Below are 27,789 nucleotides of genomic sequence, written 5' to 3'. Positions count from 1 at the left end.
GCCTGCAGGGAACGACGCAGTACAGCGACCTGCACGTGCAGCTCAGTGAGTATTTGTTATATTAAACCAACTTCATTAGGTACAGAATAGCCACTTATCACCACCACAAATATAGCCAAGGGAGAAGCCCAGCCCGGGCAGTGTAAAACAGAACCTCCACACGGGTGTAGAAGCCAATAATTACGACGATTTATCCTCGCATCAGAGAGCGGGACCCGAGCATACTCGGGACATGCAGCTGGGTTCCCAGCTGGATGCCGTGTGGATTCACTCACGGCACAGGCTGGGTCCCCCCAGCAGTCTGGAGAGAAGCGCTCACTGCTCAGGATGGAGACGCACGTGCTCATCGACCCAGGACTTCCCCACTGAGCTGCTGCCGCTGCCCTTGCCTCTGGGTCTGTGGTGGGTCAGGTCTCAGGGACCTGGAATGTCCCAGGCCTGACATGACCTGGACCCCACCCACCTCCCTGCCTGCTGTGGGCCTGCTCTGACCCCAGCACTGAGATGTCACCATCATGAGAGTTGGAAACAGAGATGGCGAGGAGGGAGACCCCCAGGAGAGGACCCTGCTTGTGGGGACAGCCTTACCCATGAGGATGGCTGGTCGGGGCAGTGCAGCGTGCCCGAGCTGGAGTAGAGGACGTCGTCTTTGACCAGCACTGAGATGGCCCTCAGGATGAAGGAGAGGAAGAGGTTCAGGTGGATGTGGTTCCTGGTGCAGTGCAGCTTCCTGGGGGGACAGGTCAACACCGTGTGGACCTCTGCAAGGTGGTCAGAGGTTCACAGCAGCCCAGTGAACACCGGGCCAGGAGAAAGGCCACTGGGGCTCGGCAGGGCACACGCCTGACTCAGCCTGGCCACCCCCGCCGTGGCAGTCACCTCCACGATGCCACCCGTGTTTCCAGTGTGGCACCTGATCCCAGAGGGATTCCACCGGTCCTGGGAGCTGTGTTTGCTTTGACCTGTCTGTGGGTTCCCTGGAAGACTGGTGCATAGGGCCTGTCTTTGTTTTGTTTTAAGTCGCTCAAAGCTCTGGGAGGACATTCCTCAAAAACATCAGACGCCAGGTGGACAGGCTGCTGCTGCCTCAGGCAAAAATGAACTGTTGAGGCCAATGACAGAGCTCGGCAAGCCTGAGAGGAAAGGCTCGGGGCAGAGAATCTTTGAGAATAAGGGCTTTGAAAGGCTCCCACATTCCTGGGGAACCTAGAGATCCATGTGCACATTCAGGGCAGGACGCAGGTTCAGGACTGTCCTGAGCAGCCACCGCTCTCATCCACGGGGATTTCAGGCTCAGTTGCAGCAAGAAAATGAGGCTGAGGCAGAGCTGTCCGTGGCTCAGGGAATATTGAGGGCGCCCCACACAGAACCAGCCTGCAAAGGCCTGGAGGGAGTATCTTTTCTTTTCTTTCTATTTTTTCCCTCTTTGGCTCCAGGTGCTTAAAAAATCTCTGTCAAACAACTAGCTGACCAGTAAACTACAGGTGTACAGGCTTCGGGGACCAACAAGGACCAACACGGTCTTCAAAAAACTGTTTGGAAAAGTCACTGTGCAACCACCCCCATAGCCAGGAGCAACCACACATCCTAGAGGCAGGAGAATTTGATTTCCAAAGTTACCACAGCATAACACCCCAAATGACCAGCTTCAACAAAAAGTATGAGGCATGAGAAGAAACAAGAAAGTACAGTCCAGTAACAGGAAAAAGAAAAGCAATGAACAAAACTGTCCCCGAGGAACCACAGGGAACGGACTTAGAAGGAAAGACTTTTCATCACCTGTCTTAAATACACTTAAAGAGCTAGAAAAAAAAAAAAAAAAAAAAAAAAAAAACAACCCAAACTGAAAAAAAACAAAATAACAAAAACCATGGGCAAATAACTAACAGAAACCAGGAGAACAATGTCTCAACACAGAGAATATCAATAAAAAGACAAATCACATGAAGTGGTCAAGCAGAAAATTTGGAGCTAACATGTACGACAGCTGAAGTGAGAGATTCACTAGAGGGGTCAAAGCAGATTTGGGCAGGCAGAAGAATCACTGACCTCGTGATGGGCCAAAGGAAATTATCCAGTCTGAGGAGCAAAAGGAAAAAAACATAAAGAAAACAAAGAGAGCCTCAGAGATGTGCGGAAGACCATCAGGCATTTCAACCTGTGCAGAATGGGCATCCCTGAAAGCTGACCCTACGCCATACAGAATTGCAAGGGGTCTTGAACAAAAAAATGATCCCAGAAAGAACAACGTTGAAGGACTTACCTTCTCAACTTCAAAACTCACTGTAGACTCCACATAGACCAATGGAACAGAATTAATTAAGAGTGCAGAAGTAAACTCATATGTCTATGGCCAATTGATTTTGACAAGAGTGCCAAGAACATTGAACAGGGAAGAACAGTCTTCAACGAACGGTGCAGGATTGACTGGGCATTCATGTGCACGAGAATAAAGCTGGACCTTCCCTCATATCACACATAAAACCTAAATCAAAATAAATCAACGACCTAAATGCAAGAGCTAAAACTGTAAAATTCTTCTGAAGAAACACAGGGGCAAATCTTCATGACTTTAGATTTGGCAATGGTTTCTTAAATACGCCAAAAGCACAAGCAACAAAATAAAAATGTAAATAAAGTGGACTTCATAAAAATTAAAAACTTTTATCCACCAAAGGACATTATGAAGAGAGTTCAAAGAAAACCTACAGAATGGGAGAAAATAGTTGCAAATTACATATTTGATAAGGGTTAGCATGCAGAATATATAAAGAACTCTTACAACTCAATAACAAAAACCAAACAGCCCAATTAGAAAATGGTCAAAGATTTGACTGCAGATATCCCCAAAGAAGATATAAAAATGGTCCATAAGCATGTGAAACCACAATGAGATATCGCTTCACACCCACTAGCATGGCAATGGTAACAATAATGATAATAATAATTTTAAAAAACAACAGGAAATAAAAAGTGTTGTAGAGTGTGTGGAAAGACTGGAACCCTCACTCACTGCTGGTGGAAATGTAAAATGGTGCAGTCATTGTGGAAAACAGTTTGGTGGTCCCTGAATAAGTGAAACACAGGATGACCATGTGCCCAGAATTACAGTTCTAGGGGTACACCCCAGAGAGCTGGAGACAGGCACTCACACAAAAATGTGGACATGACTGTTCACCGCAGCTCTGCTCATAAGAGGCAGAAGGTGGAAACAGCTCAAATGCCCATCAGCACGTAAACATGCGTGCCACGACACAGATGATCTGAAAACACACTAACTGAAAGAAGACAGACACAAAAGGCCACATACTGTAGGATTCCATTCATATGATATGTCCAGAATAGGCAAATCCAGAGACAGAAAGCAGATTAATGGTTTCCAGGGCCTGGAGGAGTGGGAGTATTTAACGTGCATGGGTTTCCATTTGGGATGATGAAAGCTCTGGAGCTGGAGAGTGCTGATAGTTGCACAATGTTGTGAGGGTCCTTCATGCCACTGACTGCACACTGCAAGATGGTGAGAGTGGTCAATTTTATGTTATGTGCATTTTACCACAACTTTTAAAAATCCCAACAAAAAACTTGAAAACTATTTTGGCCAGCTGTAAAACAGTTTGGACTCCTACACAAAAAAGAAAAATAATTTTTAGTTAGAGAGATGGTAAGAATAAATTCTTATATTATTTATGAGAATTTTGTTAGAGAAATATAAAAAATAGACTAAAAAAGGTATTTTACAAAAATAGAAAAATTTTAAGTAAGCTAACCTATTGCCCAAAGAATACAAGCCCTCTCTAACTTTATTAAAGATTAATTCAAGACTTGAAAAGTTCCAAGTGCATTTCTCTAATTTGAGATCTTGTGTGGTTAAGAGAGAAACTCATTGGACAATTACTACTTTGAATAGATTTAATTTCAGAGGACTTTCATATTTATAAACAAATATCAATTGATGGCCTAAAATTTGAAATTACAGGCGTAAAATTTTTTCATATTTTCCATTTGTCAAAGGAGAATGTCAGCTGTATATGAAAAAATTAGATTTTATCATGACCGACACTGTTCTAGATATTGTAGGTCAAAAATCTGAGCTTATTGGAATTCATTTGGAATTTAAAATGAGTGACTGATGCTTCTGTATATTACATCATTCCATCTATAACACCACTGAAAACATCTGTGCTTGATTTTCTGAAGCAGTCAGATAAAAACCATCAAGGATGCAGTTGTTAAAATCTTTCAATATGTACGTGCAAATGCTATGAATTGCCGAGAGTTTATGGAGCAGTTGAAAGAAACAGAAGAAGATGAGCTTAATACTTTTGTTTTCTTTGCCAATGTGTGGGTTGAGTCATGGAAGAATTTACAAGATTCACTCCACAGTTAACTCCACATCAAGACATTATTGAAATGACAGGAGTGCTTTCCAAATATTCTATAATCAAAGGCAAAATGGCAGCATGATTTATATTTTCTCACTGGTATTTCATTTAATTTAAAGCCCCAAGGAAAGGGAAGCTCACTCATAATGTAGCTGGGTATAAAAAATTATGTTGAGATGAAAACTTTTCATAATGTAAGTCATAACTAATTATTTAACATATTATTCTAGCATGAATCAACATGCAGAATATTTAAATTGCAATAAACAGCATCATATAAATTGACTGAAAAATACCATAAAAATTGAGGAACAGGTAGGCGCTGCTGTGGGACTCCCAGCCCAGGCCAGTGTGCACCACCGGAGAGGCCCAGGCCTCCATCCCACAGGCACCGAGGCAGCCATGCCCAATCTGGCAGTCCCTGCAGGATCCTAGCCAGACATTAGGGTCAAACAAGTGGACCATGAAATCTCCTGCCACAATGACTAAACACCAAAGAAAAGATACCAGAAATATGAAAAATCAAGAAAGTACATCACCACCAAAGGGCAATAATAATGCTCAAGCTCTAGATCCTATAGAATAGGAAGTCCTTGAAATGACTGACAAGGAATTTTGAGCCACAATTCTAAGGAAACTAAATGAGATACAAGAAAACTCAGTTAGACAACACAATGAAATGAGAAAAGTATACAGGACCTGAAAGAAGAAATGTACAAAGAAATCAATGCCCTGAAAAAGGAAGTAGTAGAGCTTGTGGAGCTGAAGAATTAGTCCAAAGGAAAAAAAAAAAAACACACAACAGAGAGTTTAACCATCAGGCTAGAACAAGCAGAAGAGAGAATTTCTGACCTTGAAGATGGGCTGTTTGAAATAACACAGGCAGACAAAAAAAAAAAAAAAGAAAGAAAGAAAAAAGAAAAGAAAAAGAAAAAGAAAAAAAGAAAAAAGAACTTAAAACATTGAAGAAAATCGAAGAGAGACAACAGACAACCTTAAGCACTCAAATATCTGAATCATGGGTATTCCAGAAGGGGAGGAAAAAGGAAATGGCATTGAAAACATATTCAATGAAATAATGGCAGAAAACTTCCCAGGTATAGGGAAAGACACAGATCTTCAGATTCAAGAGGCTCAAAGATCCCCAAATATATTCAACCCAGAAAGGTCCTCTCCAAGACATGTTATAGTCAAACTAGCTAAACTCAAAGACAAAGAGAGAATCTTAAAAGCTGCAAGAGAGGTGTCAAGTCACCTATAAAGGAGCCCCAACCAGACTAACATCAGACTTTTCATCAGAAACCCTAAAAGCCAGAAAAGAATGGGATGATAGATTCAAAATACAAAAAGACAAAGATTGCCTGCCAAGAATAGTTTACCCAGCAAGACCATCCTTCCAAAATGAAGGACAAACAAAAACTGCAGGAGTTCACTACCACATGACCAGCCTTACAAGAAATTCTCAAGGGAGTACTTAGTTTGGTACCTGAAAAACAACCACCACTGCCATAAATAATCCAGAAAAAACAAAATCCACTAGTAAAATAAAAATACTAACAATAAAGAGGAAAAAAAGTTTATCTATCACCCCAAGAAACCAACAAATACAGAAGACAAAGAGTAAATCAGAAAGAAAGGAACAAAAGATACTTAAGACATCCAAACAAAAATCAATAAAATGCTAGGAGTAAATCAACACCTTTCAATAACAACTCTTAATGTAAAAGGACTAAATTCCCCACTCAAAAGACACAGACTGGCTGACTGGATTAAAAAGGTGGATGCAACTATGTTCTGCCTTCAAGGGACTCACCTCACCTGTAAAGACACACATAGACTAAGAGTGAAAGGATGGAAAAATATATACCATGCAAATAGAAATGAAAAATGAGCTGGAGTAGCTATTCTTATATCAGATAAAATAGACTTTAAACCAAAAACCATAAAAAGCGATAAAGAAGGCCACTATATAATGATAAAAGGATTTATCCATCAGGAAGACATAACAATCATAAATATATATGCACTCAATGTCAGAGCAGCCAGATTTATAAAGCAAACTCTAGTAGACCTGAAGAAGGAAGTAGAAACTAATACCATAATAGCAGGGGACCTGAACACCCCACTATCAATATTGGACAGATCATCTAGGCAAAGAATTGGCAGAGAAACACAAGATCTAAACAACACTCTAGACCAATTGGACTTGGCAGATATCTACCAAACATTCCATCCGACAACCTCAGAATATCCATTCTTCTCATCAGCACATGGATCATTCTCCAGGATAGATCACATGTTAGGTCACAAATCAAGTCTCAACAAATTTTTTTAAAAATGGAATTATTCCATGTATTTTTTCAGATCACAATGGATTAAAATTAGAAATCAATAACAAACAAAACTCTGGAAACTATACAAACACATGGATTTAAACAGCATTCTACTTAATGACATATGGGTCCAAGAAGAAATTAAACATGAAATCAAAAAATGTACTGAAATTAATGAAAATAATGACACATCATACCAAAAACTTGTGGGATACTGCAAAAGCAGTAATAAGGGGGCAATTTATCACATTAAATACTTACTTCAGAAGAATGGAAAGATGGCAAGTAAACAACCTAACACTTCATCTTAAGGAACTAGAAAAACAAGAACAATCCAAACCCAAAATTAGAAGACAGAAAGAAATCATTAAGATCAGAGCAGAACTTAATGAAATAGAAACCCCAAAAATGATACAAAAGATCAATGAATCAAAAAGTTGGTTTTTTGAAAAGATAAATAAAAATGACAAACCATTAGCAAGGCTAACTAAAAAAAGAAGAGAGAAGACCCAAATAACAAAAATTAGAAATGAAAAAGGTGATATTACAGCTGATAACCTCAGAAATACAAGAAATCATTAGAGACTACTATAAACAACTATATGCCAACAAATTTGAAAATCTGGAGGAAATGGATAAATTTCTGGACACACACAAACTGCCAAAACTGAGCCAAGAAGATGTAGAAAATCTAAACAGACCAATAACAATAAAAGAGATTGAAGCTGTTATCAGAAGGCTCCCAACAAAGAAAAGACCAGGACCAGATGGGTTCACTGCAGAATTCTACAAAACATTCAAAGAGGAATTGACACCAATTCTCTACAAACTATTCCGAAAGATTGAAACAGAGACAATTCTCCCAAACTCATTCTATGAAGCAAACATCACCCTGATACCAAAACCAGGTAAAGATACCACTAAAAAAGAAAACTACAGGCCAATATCCTTGATGAATATAGATGCAAAAATCCTCAATCAAATACTAGCTAACAGAGTACAGCAACACATATGCAAAATTATACATCATGATCAAGTGGGATTCATCCCAGGGATGTAAGGTTGGTTCAACATATGCAAATCAATAAATGTGATACACCACATCAATAAAGTCAAAGACAAAGACCATATGATATTCTCTATAGACACTGTAAAAGCGTATGACAAAACTCAACATTCTTTCATGATAAAGACTCTCTACAAGTTAAGTATAGATGGAAAGTATCTCAACATAATTAAAGCCATATATGATAAGCCCACTTCCAATATCATCCTGAATGGGGAAAAGCTGAAAACTTTTCCTTTAAGAACAGGAACTAGACAAGGATGCCCACTCTCACCACTCCTATTCAACATAGTGTTGGAAGTACCAGCCAGAGCAATCAGAGAAGAGAAGGAAATAAAGGGGATCCAGATTGGAAAAGATGACATCAAACTGTCCCTGTTTGCAGATGACATGATCCTATATATCGAACAGCCTAAAGCCTCTACAAAAATACCTCTTAGAGTTGATAAATGATTTCAGCAAAGTTGCAGGATATAAAATCAACACATAAAAATCAGTAGTATTTTTATACTCCAACAATGAACATGCAGAAAAAGAAATCAAGAAAGCTTGCCCATTTATAATAGCCCCCCCAAAAATAAAATACTTAGGAATAAAGTTAACCAAGGATGTGAAAAATCTCTACAATGAGAACTACAAACCATTGTTGATAGAATTTCGAGAGGACACAATAAGATGGAAAGATATCCCATGTGCTTGGATTGGAAGAATCAACATTGTCAAAATGTCATTACTACCCAAAGTGATCTACAAATTCAATGCAATCACCATCAAAATTCCACTGACATTTTTCTCTGAAATGGAAAAACCTATCCTAATATTTATTTGGAAAAACAAAAGACCCTGAATAGCCAAAGCAATTCTGAGCAAAAAATAAATAAATCTGGAGGCATAACACTACCTGACTTTAAACTATACTACAAAGCTGTAATAACCAAAACAGCATGGTACTGGCATAAAAACAGGCACACAGATCAATGGAATATAATAGAGAATCCAGAAATCAACCCATACACCTACAGACATCTGATCTTTGACAAAGTTACCAAGTCTACACACTGGGGGAGACACTGCCTCTTCAGCAAATGGTGTTGGGAGAACTGGATATCCCATATGCAGGAGAATGAAACTAGACCCATACCTCTCACCATATACCAAAATCAACTCAAAATGGATTAAAGAATTAAATATAGACCCTGAAACAATAAAACTCCTTAAAGAAAACATAGGGGAAACATTCTAGGAAGTAGGAGTGGGTGCAGACTTTGTGAATATGACCCCCAAAGCACATGCAACGAAAGGAAAAATAAACACATGGAATTATATCAAATTAAAATGCTTCTGCACAACAAAAGAAACAATTAACAGAGTTAAAAGGCAATCAACAGAGTGGGAGAAGACATCTGCAAAATATACATCTGACAAAGGATTAATATCCAGAATATACAAGGAACTCAAACATCTTTACAGTGAAAGAACAAGTAACCCAATTAAAAAATGGGCAAAGGAGCTGAATAGGCATTTCTCAAAGGAAGATATACGAATGGCCAACAAACACATGAAAAAATGCTCAACATCACTCAGCATTTGGGAAATGCAAATCAAAACCACACTGAGATACCATCTCACTCCAGTTAGGATGGCTAATATCCAAAAGACTGAGATTGATAAATGCTGACAAGGTTGTGGAGAGAAAGGAACTCTCCTACACTGTTGGTGGGACTGCAAAATGGTGCAGCCTTTATGGAAAATGGTATGGAGGTTCCTCAAACAATTACAGATAGAAGGGCTGGCCTGTGGCTCACTTGGGAGAGTGTGGTGCTGACAACACCAAGTCAAGGGTTAAGATTCACTTACCAGTCGTCTTTTAAAAAAACAAAAAACAAAAGCAAAAACAAAACAACAACAACAACAAAAAAAACCAATTACAGATAGATCTACCATATGACCCAGCTATTGCGCTTTTGGGAATATACCCAGAGGAGTGGAAATCATCATGCTGAAGGGATACCTGTACCCCAATGTTTACTGTGGCTCTCTGTACAACAGCCAAGAGTTGGAACCAGCTCAAATGTCCATCATCAGATGAGTGGATACAGAAACTGTGGTATATCTACACAATGGAATACTACTCTGCTGTAAAAAAGAAGGAAATACTACCATTTGCAGCAACATGGATGGACTTAGAAAAATTATATTAAGTGAAACGAGTTGGGCACAGAAAGAGAAATACCACATGTTCTCACTTATTTGTGGGAAGTAAAAAAAATACACAAACAAATGAGGGGGTGGGGAAGAAGACACAACAATCACAATTCCTTGAACTTGTTAAGACAAGTGAACAGATATGATGTTGATGGGGGGAGGGGAGAGGAAGAGGGAGGGAGGAATTGGTAAAGGGACACAAAAAACAACTTCATTGTATATTGATAAAAACAAACAAACAAATAACAACAACAAAACCCCCAAATATATAACAAACTCCTGTAACTCAACAGCAAAAATCCAAAACACCTGACTTTAAAAATGGGCAAAGGACTTGAGTAGACATTTTTCTGAGGACGACATCTAAATGGCCGACAGATACAGGAATAATTGCTCAACATCACTAATCATTAAGGAAATGCAAATCAAAACCACAATGAGATATCACCTCACACCTGTTGGGATAACTATTATCAAAGTGACAAAAGATAACAAATGTTGGCGAGAATGCACAGAAAGTGGAACCCTTTTACATACCATTTGTGGAAATGTAAAATGACGTGTCCTTTATGAGAAACAGTATGGAGGTTCCTCAGAAAATTAAACATAGAGCTCCCATATGATGCAGTGGTCTCACTTGTAGGTGTACGTCCAAATGAACTGAAATCGGGATTTCAGAGAGATCTTCACTCCCACACTCATTGCAACGTTATTCTCAATAGTGAAAATATGGAAACAACCTAAATGCCTGTGGATGGATGGCGGATAAAGAAAACATGGTAGATACATGCTATCAAATATTGTTCAGCCTTAAAAAAAGAAGGAAGTCCTGCCACGTGTGACAACATGGAGGAACCTGGAGGATATTCTGCTGGGTGAAATAAGGACAAATAAGTGACATAAGGACAGAAGAGCAAACCCTGCATGACCCCCTTACATGAGACACCTAAAACAGTTAAACCCGTAGAAGAAGAAGATAGGATGGTTATTACCAGAGGCTGGAGGAGGGAGAAATGTGGAGACATCGTTGAACAGGTACAAGGTTTCAGCTATGGAAGACGAGCAAGTCCTAGAGACCTGCTGCACTAAATGTGCCTGTAGCTAGTACTGTATTGTTCACTTAAAAAAATTGTTGAAAGGATGGATCTCAAGTTAAGTGTTCTTACCACAAAAAGGGGGGAGGGGGCAAGAGGAAACTTTTGGAGGTGATAATATGTTTATCATCTTGATTATGATAAATCCACTAAATAATATACATTAAAATAAAATAAAATGTGTAATTAAAGAATTGAGAAAAAATTCAAGGAACACTTTTTTCATATTGACAGATTTAGAGTTTCTTGCCTATTTATGCATTGCTCCTCTGAATTTGGCATTGATAGTACTGAGCCGACATAAGAGTCAGTAAACTTACTTAATTTGGGAAGACAGTTTGCAAACAGATATGCTTTTGTTTCAGAGTCAAATCCGTCCTTGAAAGAGATGCACTGGTTCTGCCAATGTGGCTGTGAATATTAAAGGAAGAAAACTGTTTGGAGGACTGAAGAATGTTTGAACAACTTTTCAAGTGTAAACCTTATGAAATCTAAATGCAGATCAAGTATTTCCAATTAAAATTTAGTGGCCAAATTGAACTATGCCGTGTGAACTATGAACTGGATTTTCAAGACGTACTGTGAACAGAAGAATATAAAATGGCTCATTAATATTCTCTTATATTGATTCCATGTTAATTTAATATTTTGGATCTAGTGATTTAAATAAAGTGTATTCTTAAAATTAATTTCACTGATTTCTTTTTATTTTTGAAATGTGGCTACTGGAACATTTAAAATTATAGGAGCCTTTTGCATCGTGTCTCTACTGTTCATGTCTCTACTGTTTGCTGCTGGTGTGGACAGCCATCGGATCATGTGGTTCTGATCGCACCTGTCACCCTGCTGTCGCTGCACTCTCTCTGGCTCAGCCCTTCACGACACCCTGCCCAGCTCGCGTGGCTTCTCGGTAGTTGCTTCTACAAACCTCTCAAATTAGCCTTAATCTAAGGCTCTCCTTTCCTTGGCTGCAGTTGACTCTTGAGGCTTATTTTAGTTTTCTTCTGTCAGCACAGCCATTCCCTTTCTGGCATGTAACTGTGTGTGGTCAACACGCTTTAGACACGTCTTTGTTCTCTGCCTCGCACATGCTCCCAATAAAACTCTACCTCTCCGAATTCTGTTCTTCCTGCAAGACCCTCATCAAATGACGACGTGAGCCTTTCCTGGCGATTAACTTTATGTGATATCTTGCTTCTCTATAAAATACTCAGAACATTTTTTTTGTAAGTTTCTTATAACACTTCGGTTCTGCTTTGGAGAAGACCTAGTTGGATGCTTGACTTGACTTTGAGGGCACGGACCGTGTCTAGAACATGTTTGTACCCACGTTATCACCACCTCCCCCACCCCACCGGGGTGTTTCAGTGACTAAAACACAGCAGATGCTCATGATACATTTGTTGAATTTTTCCTTCCATGCATTAACAGGGATTTTGTGATTTTCCTGCACTTTTTACATCTTAGTGTAAATATTTAGATGGTGCGTACTGACCTGATAAGAATGAATTTCAACATTACTAAAACACAGCAACTTTTAATTATTTGGTTTCATTAGGAAACAAGCTGTTCCACACAAACGCACTTCCAAGATTATTAAACAGTAACCCTTTAAGTTTAAATGAAGTTTAAACATTCTGGAGCACTTTGAAAGTACATGCTGAAGGGAACTTCCACTTGCTGCTACAGAGGAGAGAAGTTGCTCTGACTCCCCACTGAAGGCCCACGTGATTTTAACAAGTAGCCTAAGGGCTCTGGAGAGCAGCCTCTGCGGCTGGGCCCTGACGGCCAGGACCCTGGACAGAGGGGAAGGCGCCGAGAGGGGCCTCCCCGGGTGTTTGCTGATGCACCTCTCAGGGCAGGGTGGGTGTTCAGAAAGGAGGCGTCCAGAGCTCCTGACAACCACCCCAGACCCAGTGGGTGAGAAGGGAAGGTGAGGGCCTGCAGAAGATGGTGTGAGAAGCGTGATTCTGGAGGGAAGAGAACCCAGGGCGCAGCATCCACAGGACAGCAGGCGGTTACCCACGGATGCTCTTTTAATCTCCAAGGTGCTCATGTGTCGGGTGAGGGGCCGAGAAATGGAGCAAGAAGAAGGCAAAATGCTTGGAAGGAATTTTAGCAGCTTCACCATAGTGGTGACCAAAAGCAGAATTCGGGGTCTGCAGGGGTGGAGGGTCTCCAGGCTTCCATTTGAGACTCCTAAAGAGCTATGACCTCGGAATAATGACAATCCAGAAACAAAGCAGCCTTCACAAAGCTAGAAATACAGCTTCAAATTGACTCAGTCCCTGGTTGGCTCAGGCTGACTTGCCCGTCTCACTGTGAGAAATAAAATCCTCTCCATAGTAAGATGTCATCCAAAGCCTCTACAACTTCAGGACCTGTAATTTCAATAAAAATTACTAGGTATGCCAGAAACAGGAGTAAATAATCAAAAGCCAAGTTAAAAAGAGGAAAATAAAAATAAGATTCAGATACTGGCATTTTAAGATATGAACCACAAAATTACTCTGATTAATATATTGAAGAAAATGATAAAGAGATGGTGAATTTTATTAGAGAATGGAATTGATCGAGAAAATCAAATATATATTTTGAAACTTAAAAAACATTGAAATTAAGATTTAAGTAGAACTAATGTTAGGTTAAACACAGCAAATGAGAATATTATGAATTGGATCACTGGAATATTTCTAGATTAAAGTAGAGTGAAATGAAATAATACAAAAAGGTAAGAAATACATGGGAAATGGTAACAACACTGAACATAAATGAAAGTGGGTTTTCAGAAAGATACGGACACAGGTGGGAGCAGCATTTGAAGAGATGTAGCCGAGAACTTGTTGGAATTGATATGACAATAACAGATTAAAGAAACCCCATAAACCCCAAGAAGGAGAAATACAGAGAAAATCACATTAAGTCCCATGAAGGTGCAATTACTAAAAACCAAAGACAAAGAAAGAATATCTTCAATGCGCCGAAGGGGAGAAGACACATTGCTTCAAAGGAACGACGGTGAGACTGGCAGCTCACTTCTCAAACAAGAGGTACATCTTTAATGTGATGAAAAAATGAACTGCCAGCAAAGAGTCTGATACTCTCAAAAATATCCTCAACAATGAAGGCAAAATTCAGATGATTTCAGGCAACCAAAAACCATGGGAATTCACTGCCAGTGGAACTGTGCTGAGAGAAATGCTAGAGGGAGATCTTCATGCAGCAGGAAAATGATCCCAGATGGAAACACAAAATGCGGGGAGAATTGAAGAGCACCCGAACAGATGAATATGTGGGTAATGCTGGATAAATACTGACTTTTAAAGCAACAGTAATAATTATGTCTTGTGGGTTTAAAGTATATGTGGAATTAAAATACATAGCAGAAACACAAAAGGCAGGAGAGGTAAGTGCAGTTAAAACTCGGTAGAGTTCTTGAATTGACTAGAAAGTGGTAAAAGTAGTACCTGGAGGGTAACTCCTCTGAGAAAAGAAGGCATGCTGTAAGTCTGGGGTAACAACTAGAAAAACAATAACAGAGACTAGAACCAGCAATCTATAAGAGGGAAAACTGGAGTAACAAAAGCACTTGATCAGCTCAAAAGAAACAAGAAGCGAGTGTAAAAGAACGGTTGGGACAAATAGAGAACAAAGAAGCAAGGCAGACTAAACTCAGAGTAAATGTGAGTGCAAGCATGCTGCATTTAAAAATAAGATGGTCAGACTGCAAACAAGAAGTAAATCCAACGAAGTGGAGCTTACAGGACACCCAAGTTAAATATGACACCGGGAGGCCGAAAACAAAAGTACAGAAAACAAAATACCTGTAAACATAAAACAAAAGAAAGCTAATATAACTATATTACTATCAGACAAAGTACATTTTTAAGACAGGGACATTACTTAACATGGTTGGTTTGAATTGGTATGCTCCTAATAACATGTCCTTAAAATCCGTAGAGCCAACAGTGAAAGAAATAGAAGGGGAAATAGACAAGTCCAAAATTATGGTTGGAGATTTTAATACATGTCTCTCAGTACTGAAAGAACGAGCAGTTAAAACACCAATAATGATTCGGAATATTTTAATATCATGATTGAAGAACTTGATGTAAATGACATTTATAGCATATAAACCAATAACTGCAGAATTTGCATTGTTTTTTAAATGAAAACAAAACTTTTATCAAAATAGATCACATGCTGGACCACAAAGCAAGTCTCAACAAATATCAGAGGATTGAAAACTGTTTCTTGGAAAACACTCCATAAATTTAATAAAGCTTTACTCAGCAAGACTCATCAAGATAAAAAGAAAACACAAATTAACAATACCAGGAATGAAAAAGTAGAGGCCAGTATAGGTCTTACATACATTAAAAATATAATATTGAAAATGTAGATAAAATGGGTAGATTTCTTGAAAAGTACAACTTAGCATAACACACATAAGAAATACAGAATCTGTATAGTTCTCTATGTTTTGAAAAATTTGAACCCCAAAGTAAAACTTCCTCACATGAAAACTCTGCCCAGATGGCTTCTCTGATGGATTCTTCAAAACATTTATTTAAGGAAGAGACAGCACTTTATCTAACCCAAACTGTGTCAAAGAAGAGAAAGGAGGGACATTTTCTTATTCACTTTACAAGCCTGCATAACTGCTGTATCAAACCTGAGTAGAACTCACAGGAAAGGAAAAGTATAGATCAATTTCCTGAACACAGGTGCAAAAATCCTCAAGATACTAGCAAATCGAATCCAGCTATGTATTACAAGGACAATACATCACAACCAAGTAGGGTTAACTTTAGAAATGAAAGGCAGGTTTAACACTAGAAAGTCTATCCATTCAATTTTTCACATTAAAAGAGCAAATGATAATAACCATATGCTCATCTCTATACACATAAAATTCATGGTAAAATGCAACACTCACTCATGACTAAAAACTATTAGAAAACTGGGAAGTGAAAGGAACTTAATCTGGCAAAGGGTATCTTCAAAATAGCTGTATCAAACATCAAGCTTGTGGTGAGGCATTGAAAGCTTCACCCTAAATTCATAAATAAGAAAAGGTTGTCTGTCATCACCACTTCTATTCAATATTGCACTTCACAAAGAGCATGAATCGCACATAGAAGAATCCAAATAAGTTTATGGAATACTTAATGTATTTATAAATGAATTTAGTAAAGTTGCTAAAGCAAGATTAACATATTGAAATCAATTCTTTTTCTAGAAAAAATGAGAAACAAACTTTAACAAAACATTCACAGTAGCATAAACAAGTACCTAGAAATGACTATCAAAATGTATGCAAGACTCCTACTCAGAAAAATCACAAAACGATGAGAGAAAGTACAGAAAAACAAAAGAAATGGAAGGATTTACTGTGATTGCAGGCTCGAATCAAAATTCAGAATTATTAAGACGTCCAGTCTATCCAAGCTGATCTATAGATTCAATGCAATGCCAAGTGAAATCCCAGCAGAATTTTTAAATGGCAACTGATAAGCTGATTTTTAAAAATTCACATTAAGTGTAAATGGCCAAGCTTTCTAACAGAAAAGAAAAGAGGTGATGAATGCAGACTCCCACAAATGAAGACTTATTAAGGTAGAGTAACTGCAACAATGTAAGAACAGCACAGTGATAAAAAAATGGGACAAAACCAGGAGTCCAGTCCCACAGACGTACAACCCCCACTTTATGAAAAAGATGCTGCTGTGGTGCGGTGGTGGAGGAAGGCATTTTCAGTAAATGGTCTTGGATAAACTGGGCACACACACCGAAAAAACAAAACAGTGACACTCAACCCCTACCTCACACCAGACACAAAATAAACCACAGGTGGATCATAAGAAAAGTTAAAATAACAACATTTCTAGATGATAACAAAGAATATGGCAATCTCAACATGAGTCATGAAGCACTGACACAAAGAAACTAAAGATAAATGGATACCACTAAAATTTCACTTGTGTTCATCAAAAGACTCATTGAGAGAGTGTAAAAGCAAACCAAAGAGCTGGAGATAAAATCTGTAATGCCCATATTTAACAAAGTCTCTGCCGTATGACTCCCAACAATCAATTTTTGAAAAAGAGAGAGAGAGAGAGCTCCAAGTAGAAACATGAGAAAACACTGGAAATGGCACGTAAAAAACCCTGAAACATATGAACGCATTATTCACCAGGAAAATGTGAATTAAAAACACAATTCTTTATTATTACAGACCCACCAGGATGGGCGAAATTTAAAAAGTTGACAGTACCAAATGGTGGTACGGACAGAAGTGTCAGCCACAGCAAGTGGGCCTGTGAACTGCTACGACACTGGAAATTCCTTGGCAGCGTTCAAAAAGACTAAATCTATGTCCAGCCAATGACCAGTGAATATAAATATGTAATAGACACAAATATAAATGTGTATAGATGTAAACACACACATCTAAAGAAGCATGTGCCTGTGTACCACAGATAAAGTGCAAGAATACTAACGGCAGCATTATTTGTTAGACCCCAGACTGAAAATCACCCATGTCCATGAGCAGCTGAGTGGATTCATTGCATCATATTCTCCGAATGGAATACTATACAGCCGCAAAAGAGAACAGGACGACTTCCTGTAACGTGGATGAAACACCCTGCAAAATGTTGAATGAATGAGCCCAGAGATCAGGAGTTTCTTTTGTATAATTTTCAACAAGAAGCAAAAGTAATCTATGGTGATAGACACCTGAGTAATGGTTTCCTTTTGGGAAGGGGTGGTTATGGACACAGAGGGGACCTGGGAGGCTTCTGGTGCTACGGTGTCCTGTGTCATGATCAGGTGCTGTTTCACGTTGTAAACATGCCTCAAGCTGTACATTGAAGATTGTTCCACTTTACTGAATGTGTATTTCATTAATAAATGTTTGTTGTAATGTATGCAACACCTCCACAGACTCTCCGTAAGGGGAGAAGAGTCGACATCATTTAAATTTTTCTCAGTGTCCCGGGAACAGTTCTAAAGCTGCAGTGACCACTGCACTGTGATGTGAGCTGCTGTGGCATCCTGGCCTGGCTGGAGCGTGGACGGCCACCCCACCTCCTCTGTGACCTGTGTTCTCAGATGCAAGTCCCATCACCCACTGCTTCTCCTGTTGGCTGCCTTCATCTCTCAAATCACCTTTTCTTTCCTTCCTTATTTCCTTTTTTCTCCTTCCCTCCCTCTCTCCCCCGTGTCTTTCCCCAGAGTGGGCTTCGTTCCAGTTAGCAAGTTGTCCACGCAATCCACATTGCTAAGTTGCCTAGCTATATCCATCACTGCTCATTGCTCATTTAAAAATTTCACTTCCAAGTACGGATCTACCAGTGGGTGATGGATTTAGCTCAAAGTGTGGCTTCCACATGGGCAAGGCTGGAATCTGCTCCTTGGTGGTGGCTGGAGCTGGACTCTGCAGGACACCAGCGCCAGGCAGGATGGGGGGGTGCTGGCGGCCAGGGTGAGAGCCTCGCCAGTGCAGCACTCCTGCAGCACCAGCAGCTTCTCTGGGCCTCCGTCCTCTGCCTGGTAAAGCTGGGGCAGTGGCAGGACACCCCAGGTGAAGGTGTAAGAACTAGATGAGACGAACACCTGTGAGATGCTGGCACAGCATATGAGGGCAGCTACCATCGCTCCTGAGGTGCGGGGACTGCTAGCACTCTGCAACAACTCCCAGGCACAATCAGGTTCCGCATTTGTGACCAGAGTCTACACTGTGCTCTGGGACTTGGTAAGAAACAAGTTGCCCTGTTGCTCTGTGTGCAAAATAAGAACATGTTTATGCAGTGCATTCTCAGCTTGTGGGGGCTATTATGGAGAATAAACGTCCAACGGCTGCAGAGCTCTGTTTCCTAGGTATAAGTACTTGGACAATGAGTGTGTTGCTCTTATAATGTGGATTTTAGAATCAGACCACTCTCCCAGCTCTCCAGGAACATGGCATCTGATGCCACTTGCGACAGACAGAGGTGAGAGCACAGCTGAGGGCTGTGCTTTTTCTAGCAAACATCACACATTCAGTCAACAGCAGAATGACATTCGATGCAGACATGTCCCTTTCTCAACTGAAAAGTGCCAGCGGCAGGGGACTAATGATGTCCATATGTAGGAGGCTTTGTTCGACATCCACAAAATCATTTTTAATTCTCTCAGAAGATCAATGTCCATATGTGTGGCAATCCCCAGATACTGCAAGGCCGGCTAATCACACACCTCAGGCTGCACAGAGATGCAGGAAACTGACATGTGTCGAGAATGTGGATTGTTCAACACAGGAAAAGCTGAAATTTTTCTAATTTAATTACCTTTGTCAGCCTACCTGCCTAAATTTTCCTTTCTTTTTTCTCTTTAACAGTTTGAAATTTTAAAACACAATGTAAAACACAGAGGGTAATAGAACAAATATTAATATTATGCCAGATTTTTCTTAGGAACTCGAATATGACAGGTCTTCCCCCGCTTTTCAAAGTGCAGATCTGGTTAAAGACACTGCCGTGCTCTCTCTGAGGGTCACCAGCCTCAGCTGCGATGCCTGGAAATGGCACGCAGGGCTCCAGCGCGGCTGTGCTCCCGACTCATCCACTTTACCTCCACGTCCGGGTCTCCTACTGGGCTGTCGTCAGGTTCCGGAAATATTCCACTGGTTATACCACTGATTTTATCTGACATACGGGGCAGTATTTGAACCATAATTTAGCAGAGAGAAATGGATATGTGGCGATATCTGTTAAAACAACCTGGATGCCACCCGTTTTACTCAGTGCTAATGATGCTCAGGACACATATTTAATCCTCCTACACTTATTACCTTTTCCTAGAGTGAAACTTCCGTTGGGACCAAAGCCTCTACCTGCTAACCCTGACCAACCACCTGAGAAATGTGGTCATTAGCTACCAAGGAGACCCACTGAAGATTCAGGTGGGCAGGGGACATCTATCCTCCGTACCAGGGAAAAATGGGCCCTCATCATATGCCACGTGCTCTGTAAGCCCTTAACATCTACCAACACATCGAGCCCTCTCAACCACCCTTTGAGGTAGGCTCCCTTAGTATCCGTGTCTTACGACGCACAGAGAGGTTAAGTAATTAATCCGAGGCCACACAGCTACTAAGAGACTGACCCAGGATTTGAAACCAGGCAGTATGCCTCACTTCCTGCTATTAATACATGGTAGCACCTCTCAGTAGAGCACTGACAGCCAGCACTTAGGAGCTCCTGGAGGGCAAGGGGAAGATCGCGCTGCTTGTTGTCTACAGGTATTTGCATAATGGCTGAGCGTTTAATAAACAGCTGAACTGCATTTTTGCCCAAAGTCAGTACCATCTCTTCACATAAGAAATGCAGAGTATTTAAACAAAATCCTAAGTGACGGCATCCTGTTTCATGCTAGGTTCTCCAGGGGACTTTTATTGGCTTAGCACACAGGGAGGGTGCCCTACTGGCAGGACCTGATCTGTCCCCTCTGAGGTGCCCAAAAGGGCTAAACGGAACCTCTGCTTCTCATATTCTTTGCAGAATCGCGCATTTCACTCCTCACCTGAAGAGGCAAAGAATTATGCTTCCGGTTGCAAGGGACATCAGAGAGACGCTGTAGCCCAGGGTGTAAATGGCCTTCACCAGAACATAAAATGTGATCTGCAAAGAAAGAAAAATATGTCTGAGCTGTGGTTGGCCAGCATCGGACAACGGGAGCACTCTGGAGATCCCAGCCTCGTTCCCCTCCTGGAAGCCGGCAGGCAGCTTCCTCTTACACTTTCACCTCCACTGTGAACCAAAGGGTGGTATTCACCACACTGAACATCGCCTTTCTCTTGTAGCTCATTATGAGTGACTTTGGGTCACTTCTGCACAGCAGCTCTGTCTGGAAGAAAGATGACCTACCAGCACCAAGGAAAAGCAAAGGGACGGAGGAGCTGCCGACTCACATTCAGAGGGGCGCCATCATGGTCCCCGGGCCAGCGCTGTCAGGACGCGCTCGGCCTCCCAGGGACACTCGGCCTCCGGGTGACACTTTCCGACAAGCTCCAGCAGAAACACATGTCTGAGAACATTAGGAACCATGTGGCTTTACAGACACAATGCCGAGGCCCCCAGATGAGAGAACCTGCTAAAAAAAAGAGCCAGCGGCTGAGCTGCGACACCCGTGATTTCTATTTCCCCAACATTTCTCTGTTTAGCAGGCTTCATGCTTCCTAGTTTTAGTGTCCACGATATCATCAGGCAGAGGAGGGATCAGTGGTGATCATCACAACTGAACAGCTGGGAGCTCTATGACAACAGGGAATCCTACACAAGAAGAATCCCGTCCTTACCTCCCCTGACCCCCGCCTCACCTCCCCTAACAACCTCTCCCCTCCCTAACCTTGAAGGGCGTGTGCGTGTCAGGTGTTGGCCGAGGTTTTGTCCTGGAGGGGGTGTGGGCCAGAAATGTCTACTGGGAGTTCCAGCACATGCTGGGTTTATGGCCACATGCCTTGGTACCTGCTGTGAATCTTAGTGACAAAGACCAGTGTCTGTGACGTGGCATTGGTGTAAAAGCAGCAAGAGAAACTGCATGGGCAGTGACATCCCAGGGGAGCAAGTGTGGATGGAGCCTGGACAGCAGACAGGAAGGACACCCACCTCAGCCCTTGTGTGTGGGTTGCAAGGGTCCTGTACCCCACACTCTGGTGTCCACATCTTACAGGGGGTGTGTCAGTCTTACGACCTGAGCCCCCCGCTGAACTGCCCCTCACCCTGGCAGCCCTCCAGTTCTCGGGCAGTGAGTCCACCCCAGGCACTGAGCCCTCAAGGACGGGGTCGAGGGTAAGGACTGAACACAGGAAAACTGGTGGAGCTAGCAGCTCCCACATCAGCAGAGTGCAGGCTTGTTGTGAGTGGGGACTTGGGCATGACCAGCGCTGGCACCATGGCAGAGGCAGCAAGCTGTACCCATCTGCACAGTGTAATCCAGAGGGATGTACATGCTGCACGGAGACCGGGCAAGTCTGTGTCCACTCCTCAGGGGTGGGTACAGGATCCCTGCAGGCCAGGCCTCCACCATGGAGCACACACAGGTCTCCCTGGGCCTCGCCTGGGCCTGTGGTGCTGCTGGGGCACTGTCCTTCCCGCCCACCTGGTCCCTGCAGTAGCACGTTCCAGAGGGTCGCACTTACTGAGTAGTGGAAGAAGACACACAGGGAGTGCGGAGCCATGAGGTCTGAACTCCTCTGGAACAACAGAGCCCTTTTCCGAAACAAAATCATCAGACCCACTGTGTGTTAGAGACGAAAACACAAGCCACCCAGTTGCACCAGCCACATCTCAAGTGCTCAAAGCCACAGGTGGCCAGTGGCCACCGCACTGGACAAAGCAGTGAGAGCATTTCCACCGCCACACTGGAGACCATGTCACGACTACCCATTCACCTAACCACCCCCAGGTTGACAACTGATTCTCACACACGCATATTCTCACACTTTAACTCCACTTGGAGGAAGAACAAGCAGATACTTTGATCTGCTCAAAAGTTGTCAGCTTTGTTTTGTTGTGGAGGATTTATTCCCGACACAGGACCTCTGGCTACGAGGTGTGTGGAGGGAGCTGCACAGAAATACAGTGACACGGGGGGGCTGGCCCTCCTTATGCCCTGCCCAGAGCTGACCTCCCACTGATGGACAAGATCACAGCCCTTGATGGGCCGACGCCCTCCTGGCACCCGGGACCTACGCTCTCATCTCAGCGTGTTCCCATTTTCTCTCAACAAGAAAATGCTCGGCTTGGTGTGGATGTTTTAAATCTCAAGAACGTACAATAGCTCTGATCATTTCAGGATTTTGAAAATACCATGGCTTCGCACTAGAAAGAGAAACGGTGACAGCAGGAAGGGCACGTTTGGTAAGAAAGGGCGAGATCTGACAGCTGCGACTGCAGGGAAAGTCTCCGTCACAGCAGAAGTAACTGAACGGAGCACCCGCAAGACCTTGAAGTTCTTCCTGTAGATCCAAGATCCACCGAAGCCAAGGAGAAGGACAAAAGACAGTCCCCAAGTTAATGCTGTCACTTACAGTTGCCAAGAAAAAGCAGACGCTTCGCCAGGGCCCCGAGCGCCGGTTTGTGGCCCCGCGTGGGCAGGGCAGGTTCTCGGTGGCCAGCGCCTCCCGCAGGGGCTCTCCCCGCACAGGCCCGGGTCGAGCTCCTCGGCCCTAACCTCGGGAGCTGGCCCGCGGGTTCCCCAAAGTGAACGGTAACAGCTCAAAAATCAAAAAGCAGGGAGATAAACAGTGTGAAAGTATTGGGTACATCCCAGCACTTGATACTTAGATACAAGCACTACTGTCCCTGTCCCCACAGCCGTGTGACCGATGCTCAGGGGTCTGAAGCAGCTCGTCCCAACTGCCAAGAGCCACAGCCACGAGGCGGAGTGGAGCCCAGTCCCTCAGTTCCTGTCCTGTAACCTGGGCCCTTTAACACAGTCACTCTTTTCACACGTGTTTCTCTTTTAAGGGGACGAGGACTAATTACAACCCATCGGAGAAATCCTGAGTGTTCAGCATCAACAGCAAAGCCGTCTGACCCCAACCCCATGTTTTCCCCCCAGACCCCCCGTTTGCAGAAGTGACCAGTTTCTACGTAGGAGCAGATGCCCTTTCGATACGGGAAGGCTGGGTTCCTCCAGAGCCAGGCCCCTGCACTGCACAGCGTGTGCTGCGTGGCTGGTACCTCTCTGCTCCCTGGTTAATCCTTGCAACGACGTGGGTCTTAAATCAGCAAAGACGGCGACGGCACCCACGACAGAGCCCTGGCAGGGCTGTGGGGACCTGAGTGGGGAGAAACAGCGGAGCCTGCGTGGCCGCGGCAGGTGCAGAGCTCCCAGGCCGGGCCTGCAGACCCTCCAGCTTAGCTCCACGAAGGGAGCCGAGCGCGGCCGAGGTTCCGAGCGCCGCGGCCACTAACGCAGGCTTTCGTCCGTGCTCCGTTTCCTTTCTGAGTGAGGCATGAGACACAGGACTAAGGTGGCACACCAGCTTCCTGTCATTTCATCTGTGCCGAGAGTTTGGGCCAAACAGTCAGAAAATGGAAAACTTCAAACCTTCCAAGAGCACAGAAAACAATGCAATGAAGACACACACCAGAAACAGAGCTGCGGTGGGATAAAGACCTCGGGGAGCCCCCGCGCCTGCTCCCTCGGCCCGGAAGCCAGGCCCCGAGGCTGGTGTCATCGCTGTCGCAGGTTCACGGCACACGGCAGGGCGCCCTCCGGGTGTCCCTGAGCGGTCTCGGTACTGTTTTGATCATCGCGTTTTAGTGAAATAGTTTTACTCTGCACATACACTTCACATCATTTTTATCACCCGCCACCGACCGTGTCTTAAGCCCTCTCCCAAAGTTCACTCTGGCGTTAAATACGTAGCGTTTGCTTCGGTTTTCCCACGTTTTCCTTTTCCTTTTAAATCTTGCTCACCTTTTCTTTCTTGATCCTCATTCTTGCTTCTGTTTAATCTTCCCCCGAAGCACATTCTTCAGGCATTTTGAATGAGGGTCGTGGGTCCCGCCAGTTTTTGTTATTCTGAACACTCCTCTTTCTGCCTCATTTCTGAGCAGGTCCTGTCTCTTCTCTCTGAATGTCTGAGGTCCTTAGCTCCTTGGCGCTTTTTCGTCGCCCACAGTGGTCTGGCTGTCGGTTTCTTTTCATTCACTGTGTCTGGGGCTGTCAGGTTCTCCAAATCTGAGGATGGTTGCTCACAAAGATCCTGAAGCACGTGGGCACTTCGAGCCCGTCTTCTCCGCTGAGGCTGCGTTTGGGGGTCTGCTGGCCTCCCGTGTCCCCAGCCTGTCACCTGGTCTGCTTCTGTCCTGCTCTTCTCTGGGCTGCAGCTGGGGCAGCTCTTTGCATCCACCCCCCAGTCCAGGATCCTCTTCTCATCGGTATCTAATTGCCTGCTTAATGTATCTACTTGATTTTCACTTTTTTAGAAGGTCTATTTTTACTTTTTTTCCTCCATGTAAGGCCCTTTTGAGGGTATCTTGTTTCTGGTTCATATTTTCAACCCCCCCACTTCCCAAACAAACAAAAAAAACCGTTTTAAATGTAGTTGTTCATATTCTGTGCCTGACGATTTCATGATCGGAAGTTCTGGGTGTAACTTTACGGTGTGTCACCGGCTGCCTGTGTTTACGGTGCTTCTTCCCAGTGGGCTCCTGTCTGGAGCTGCTCCACAGCCAGGCCATGAGGTGCGGGCAGAGACGCCTCCTTCCAGAGCAGACCCGTCTGCTCTGCCAGGCGCCCACGGCAGCTACAGCTGGCGTCCGCGTCTCAGCTCACCGGCTCCTGCACCAGGCAGATCCCATAAACAGGAAGACACCCTGCAGGTGGGCCCACGGTGGCAGAGTCTCCGGAGAGACTTTTAACATGTCCCTCATGGGAAGCAAAGGCAGATAAGACGCTCCCTCTCGTCTCTGCGGTCAGGTCTTGGTCCAGGTGTCGCTGCGTCTGCTCCACGAGGCTGCTGTGCCTGGCTCCTCACCCGCGGCCCAGGGAGATGATACCCCACGCCTGTCGCTCTGGTTCCCTGCTCTTCTTTTGAGATTTTCTTACTTTCTTGAAATCCCAGCTCTACATTTTAAAGGATCACTGCTATGTTTTATTTAGCATTTGGGGGTGGTTTGCAGTGGGAGCTGTTCACTCCCAATCTTCTAAGATTTGCATTTCTTGCTGAGCATGTTTGGTATCATTGGTTAATTTAATTTATTCTGTTTAACACATTTATAGAGCCCTTAGTTTGCTCCAGACACTGTGCAAGGTGTCTTGGGGAACACAGCAGAGGCGAAGAGGAGGACCCCACAGCTGTATTCTCACCACAGGACTGTCCCAGGACCCCAGGAGGCGACAAGTGAGCCGGAAATCGAGACAGGTATGAATTAAAATTTTTGTTTCTGTGTCCCCATACAGAAATGTCCACATTTCAGATTGTATTAGTTTGTTTAAAGCTGGTTTAGATCGTACACATACCGTGTTTCCAATCATTTAAAAAGCTTGATTTGGTTACTTGCAAATTGCCTCTGTTAGGCCCTTGGAGGAGCAGAGCAGACCCACGGTGACTGGAAACTTGAGTCAGGTGTTGTGCTGGGGAGGTCTTGTCAGGAACAGAATGCAAAACAACCCAAACGGAGGTGCACTGAGACCAGCCAACCGACCATAGCACATTTCCTGCAGTGGGCTTTTAAGGGAACGAGCCAAATCACAAGGAAACAAGCAGGACCTTTGCTGCAGGAGCAGCATGAGTAACATCTAAGGTTCCTCTGGGTTGCGTGGCGTTCCCCAAGCTCCTGTGGTAAGGACTGATGTCCAGAAGATGGACGCTGAGGAGCCGTGCACAATTTTCCATCTTCAATGCAAAGTTAAACCTACTTTCATTTGAGGTGGCTAAATTGTCTTGGGTTTTAAGAACTTGTACAGAGGGTCTACACAGGGGGCCCTGCCTCTAGGACCCAGGACCTTCCCAGGCTCTGCCTCCACAGGCCCCTCAGAGCGTGCCCGCTCCACGTGGGGCCTTCAGAGGAAATGCTCAGTGTGGAGCCTCCTGGCACTGTCTTTCCGGTGAGTCCCGTGTTTCCTTCTTTATGATTCCTGAGTAGCTCTTATAATCCAGATCCACACTCATGCCCAACTCTAACCCAAGGCCCTGACCTGCTCCTTGTCCAAAAGGGGAGTTTAGCAGTGAGAAGCAAGCCTGTAAATATTAGAAAAGTTGTTCATAAGAGGATGGATGGATAGAATCTTCTCTTTAGATCCTGAGAAGCCAAATGAAGAGAGCCTTAGGTGTCCCCAAGTCTTTGGTAAACTGGATTCACAATATAAGAACAGCCCCAGAAAGCACAGTAATGCTGCCCAGACTGTAGCAGGGAGCTGCTGAGTATTCGTCGGATGAATGAGTAATGACACTGGCAGGAAAGAAAACACTCATAAACGGAGCAGCAACAAACGACCAGAGAGATATAAATCTTGAGTCGTCAAAGCTCATAAAATATGGTACATATAGTCATAAAATTTAGGACCAATGAACTTAATAAATAGTCAGCTTATTTTCTAAGCAAACTCAAAAACAAAATTAAAACTAGAAAAACAGTAAATTCATTTGAAAAATAAACAAAATGGTGACATTATTGGTTGCATAAGTACAGCCTTAAATGCCTTTGTTAATCAAAAAGAAAATAAAACAGTTAACTAAAGAAGCCAGAAAAATAATAAAATAAGCCACATAAAGCAAAATAAATAAATAAACAACAACAAAAACCCAAAAGCACAAAAATGAAAGAACCAGAAAGTAGCTCCTTCCTGGAGGACAAGCTCTGTGAACACAGGCTTTTGTTTTTTAATTAGCTGACGTTTGTCCAAAGTGCCTGGGACACTGCTGGCACATGGAAACAAATATCTGTTGAGGTAAGCAATTAAAAAATCGTTAGATTGATGATAAATCCACAAGATAGATTTTTTTTTGTATAGGCTAGTATAGAAGATATGTTTTACACACACACTCATACATTTAATTAAAAAGTTCAGAAAGTTCGTAGAAAAATAGAATTGAAAGATAATACAAATCTGGGAACTTTTTTGAAGTGCCCTCATACAACTCTGTGCCAACAAAGTCAAAACTTCAAAAAATGGGTATTAGACTCTGCAGCTGTAAACATTAGCAG

General features: G+C 42.9%; 1 protein-coding gene across 2 annotated transcripts in view; it reads right to left on the bottom strand.

Annotated features, from left to right (window-relative positions):
- VIPR2 (vasoactive intestinal peptide receptor 2) overlaps window positions 1–27,789 on the bottom strand; it is a 96,254-nt gene that overhangs the window by 11,721 nt on the left and 56,744 nt on the right. The window contains exons 5-6 of one of the 2 annotated variants that reach the window (XM_063100164.1): window positions 20,648–20,745; window positions 589–730 (exon numbers count right to left, since the gene is read on the bottom strand). The exons of the other annotated variant lie outside the window; for it this stretch is intronic. Coding sequence (XP_062956234.1) covers window positions 589–730; window positions 20,648–20,745 — 240 coding nt within the window. The remainder of the gene's footprint in view (window positions 1–588; window positions 731–20,647; window positions 20,746–27,789) is intronic. 2 annotated transcript variants of the gene reach the window in all.

Source organism: Cynocephalus volans, chromosome 6 (assembly GCF_027409185.1).
Source record: "Cynocephalus volans isolate mCynVol1 chromosome 6, mCynVol1.pri, whole genome shotgun sequence".
Classification (NCBI taxonomy): domain Eukaryota; kingdom Metazoa; phylum Chordata; class Mammalia; order Dermoptera; family Cynocephalidae; genus Cynocephalus; species Cynocephalus volans.
The sequence above is the reverse complement of the archived record's forward strand: the minus strand, read 5'-3'. Positions and strand labels throughout refer to the sequence as shown.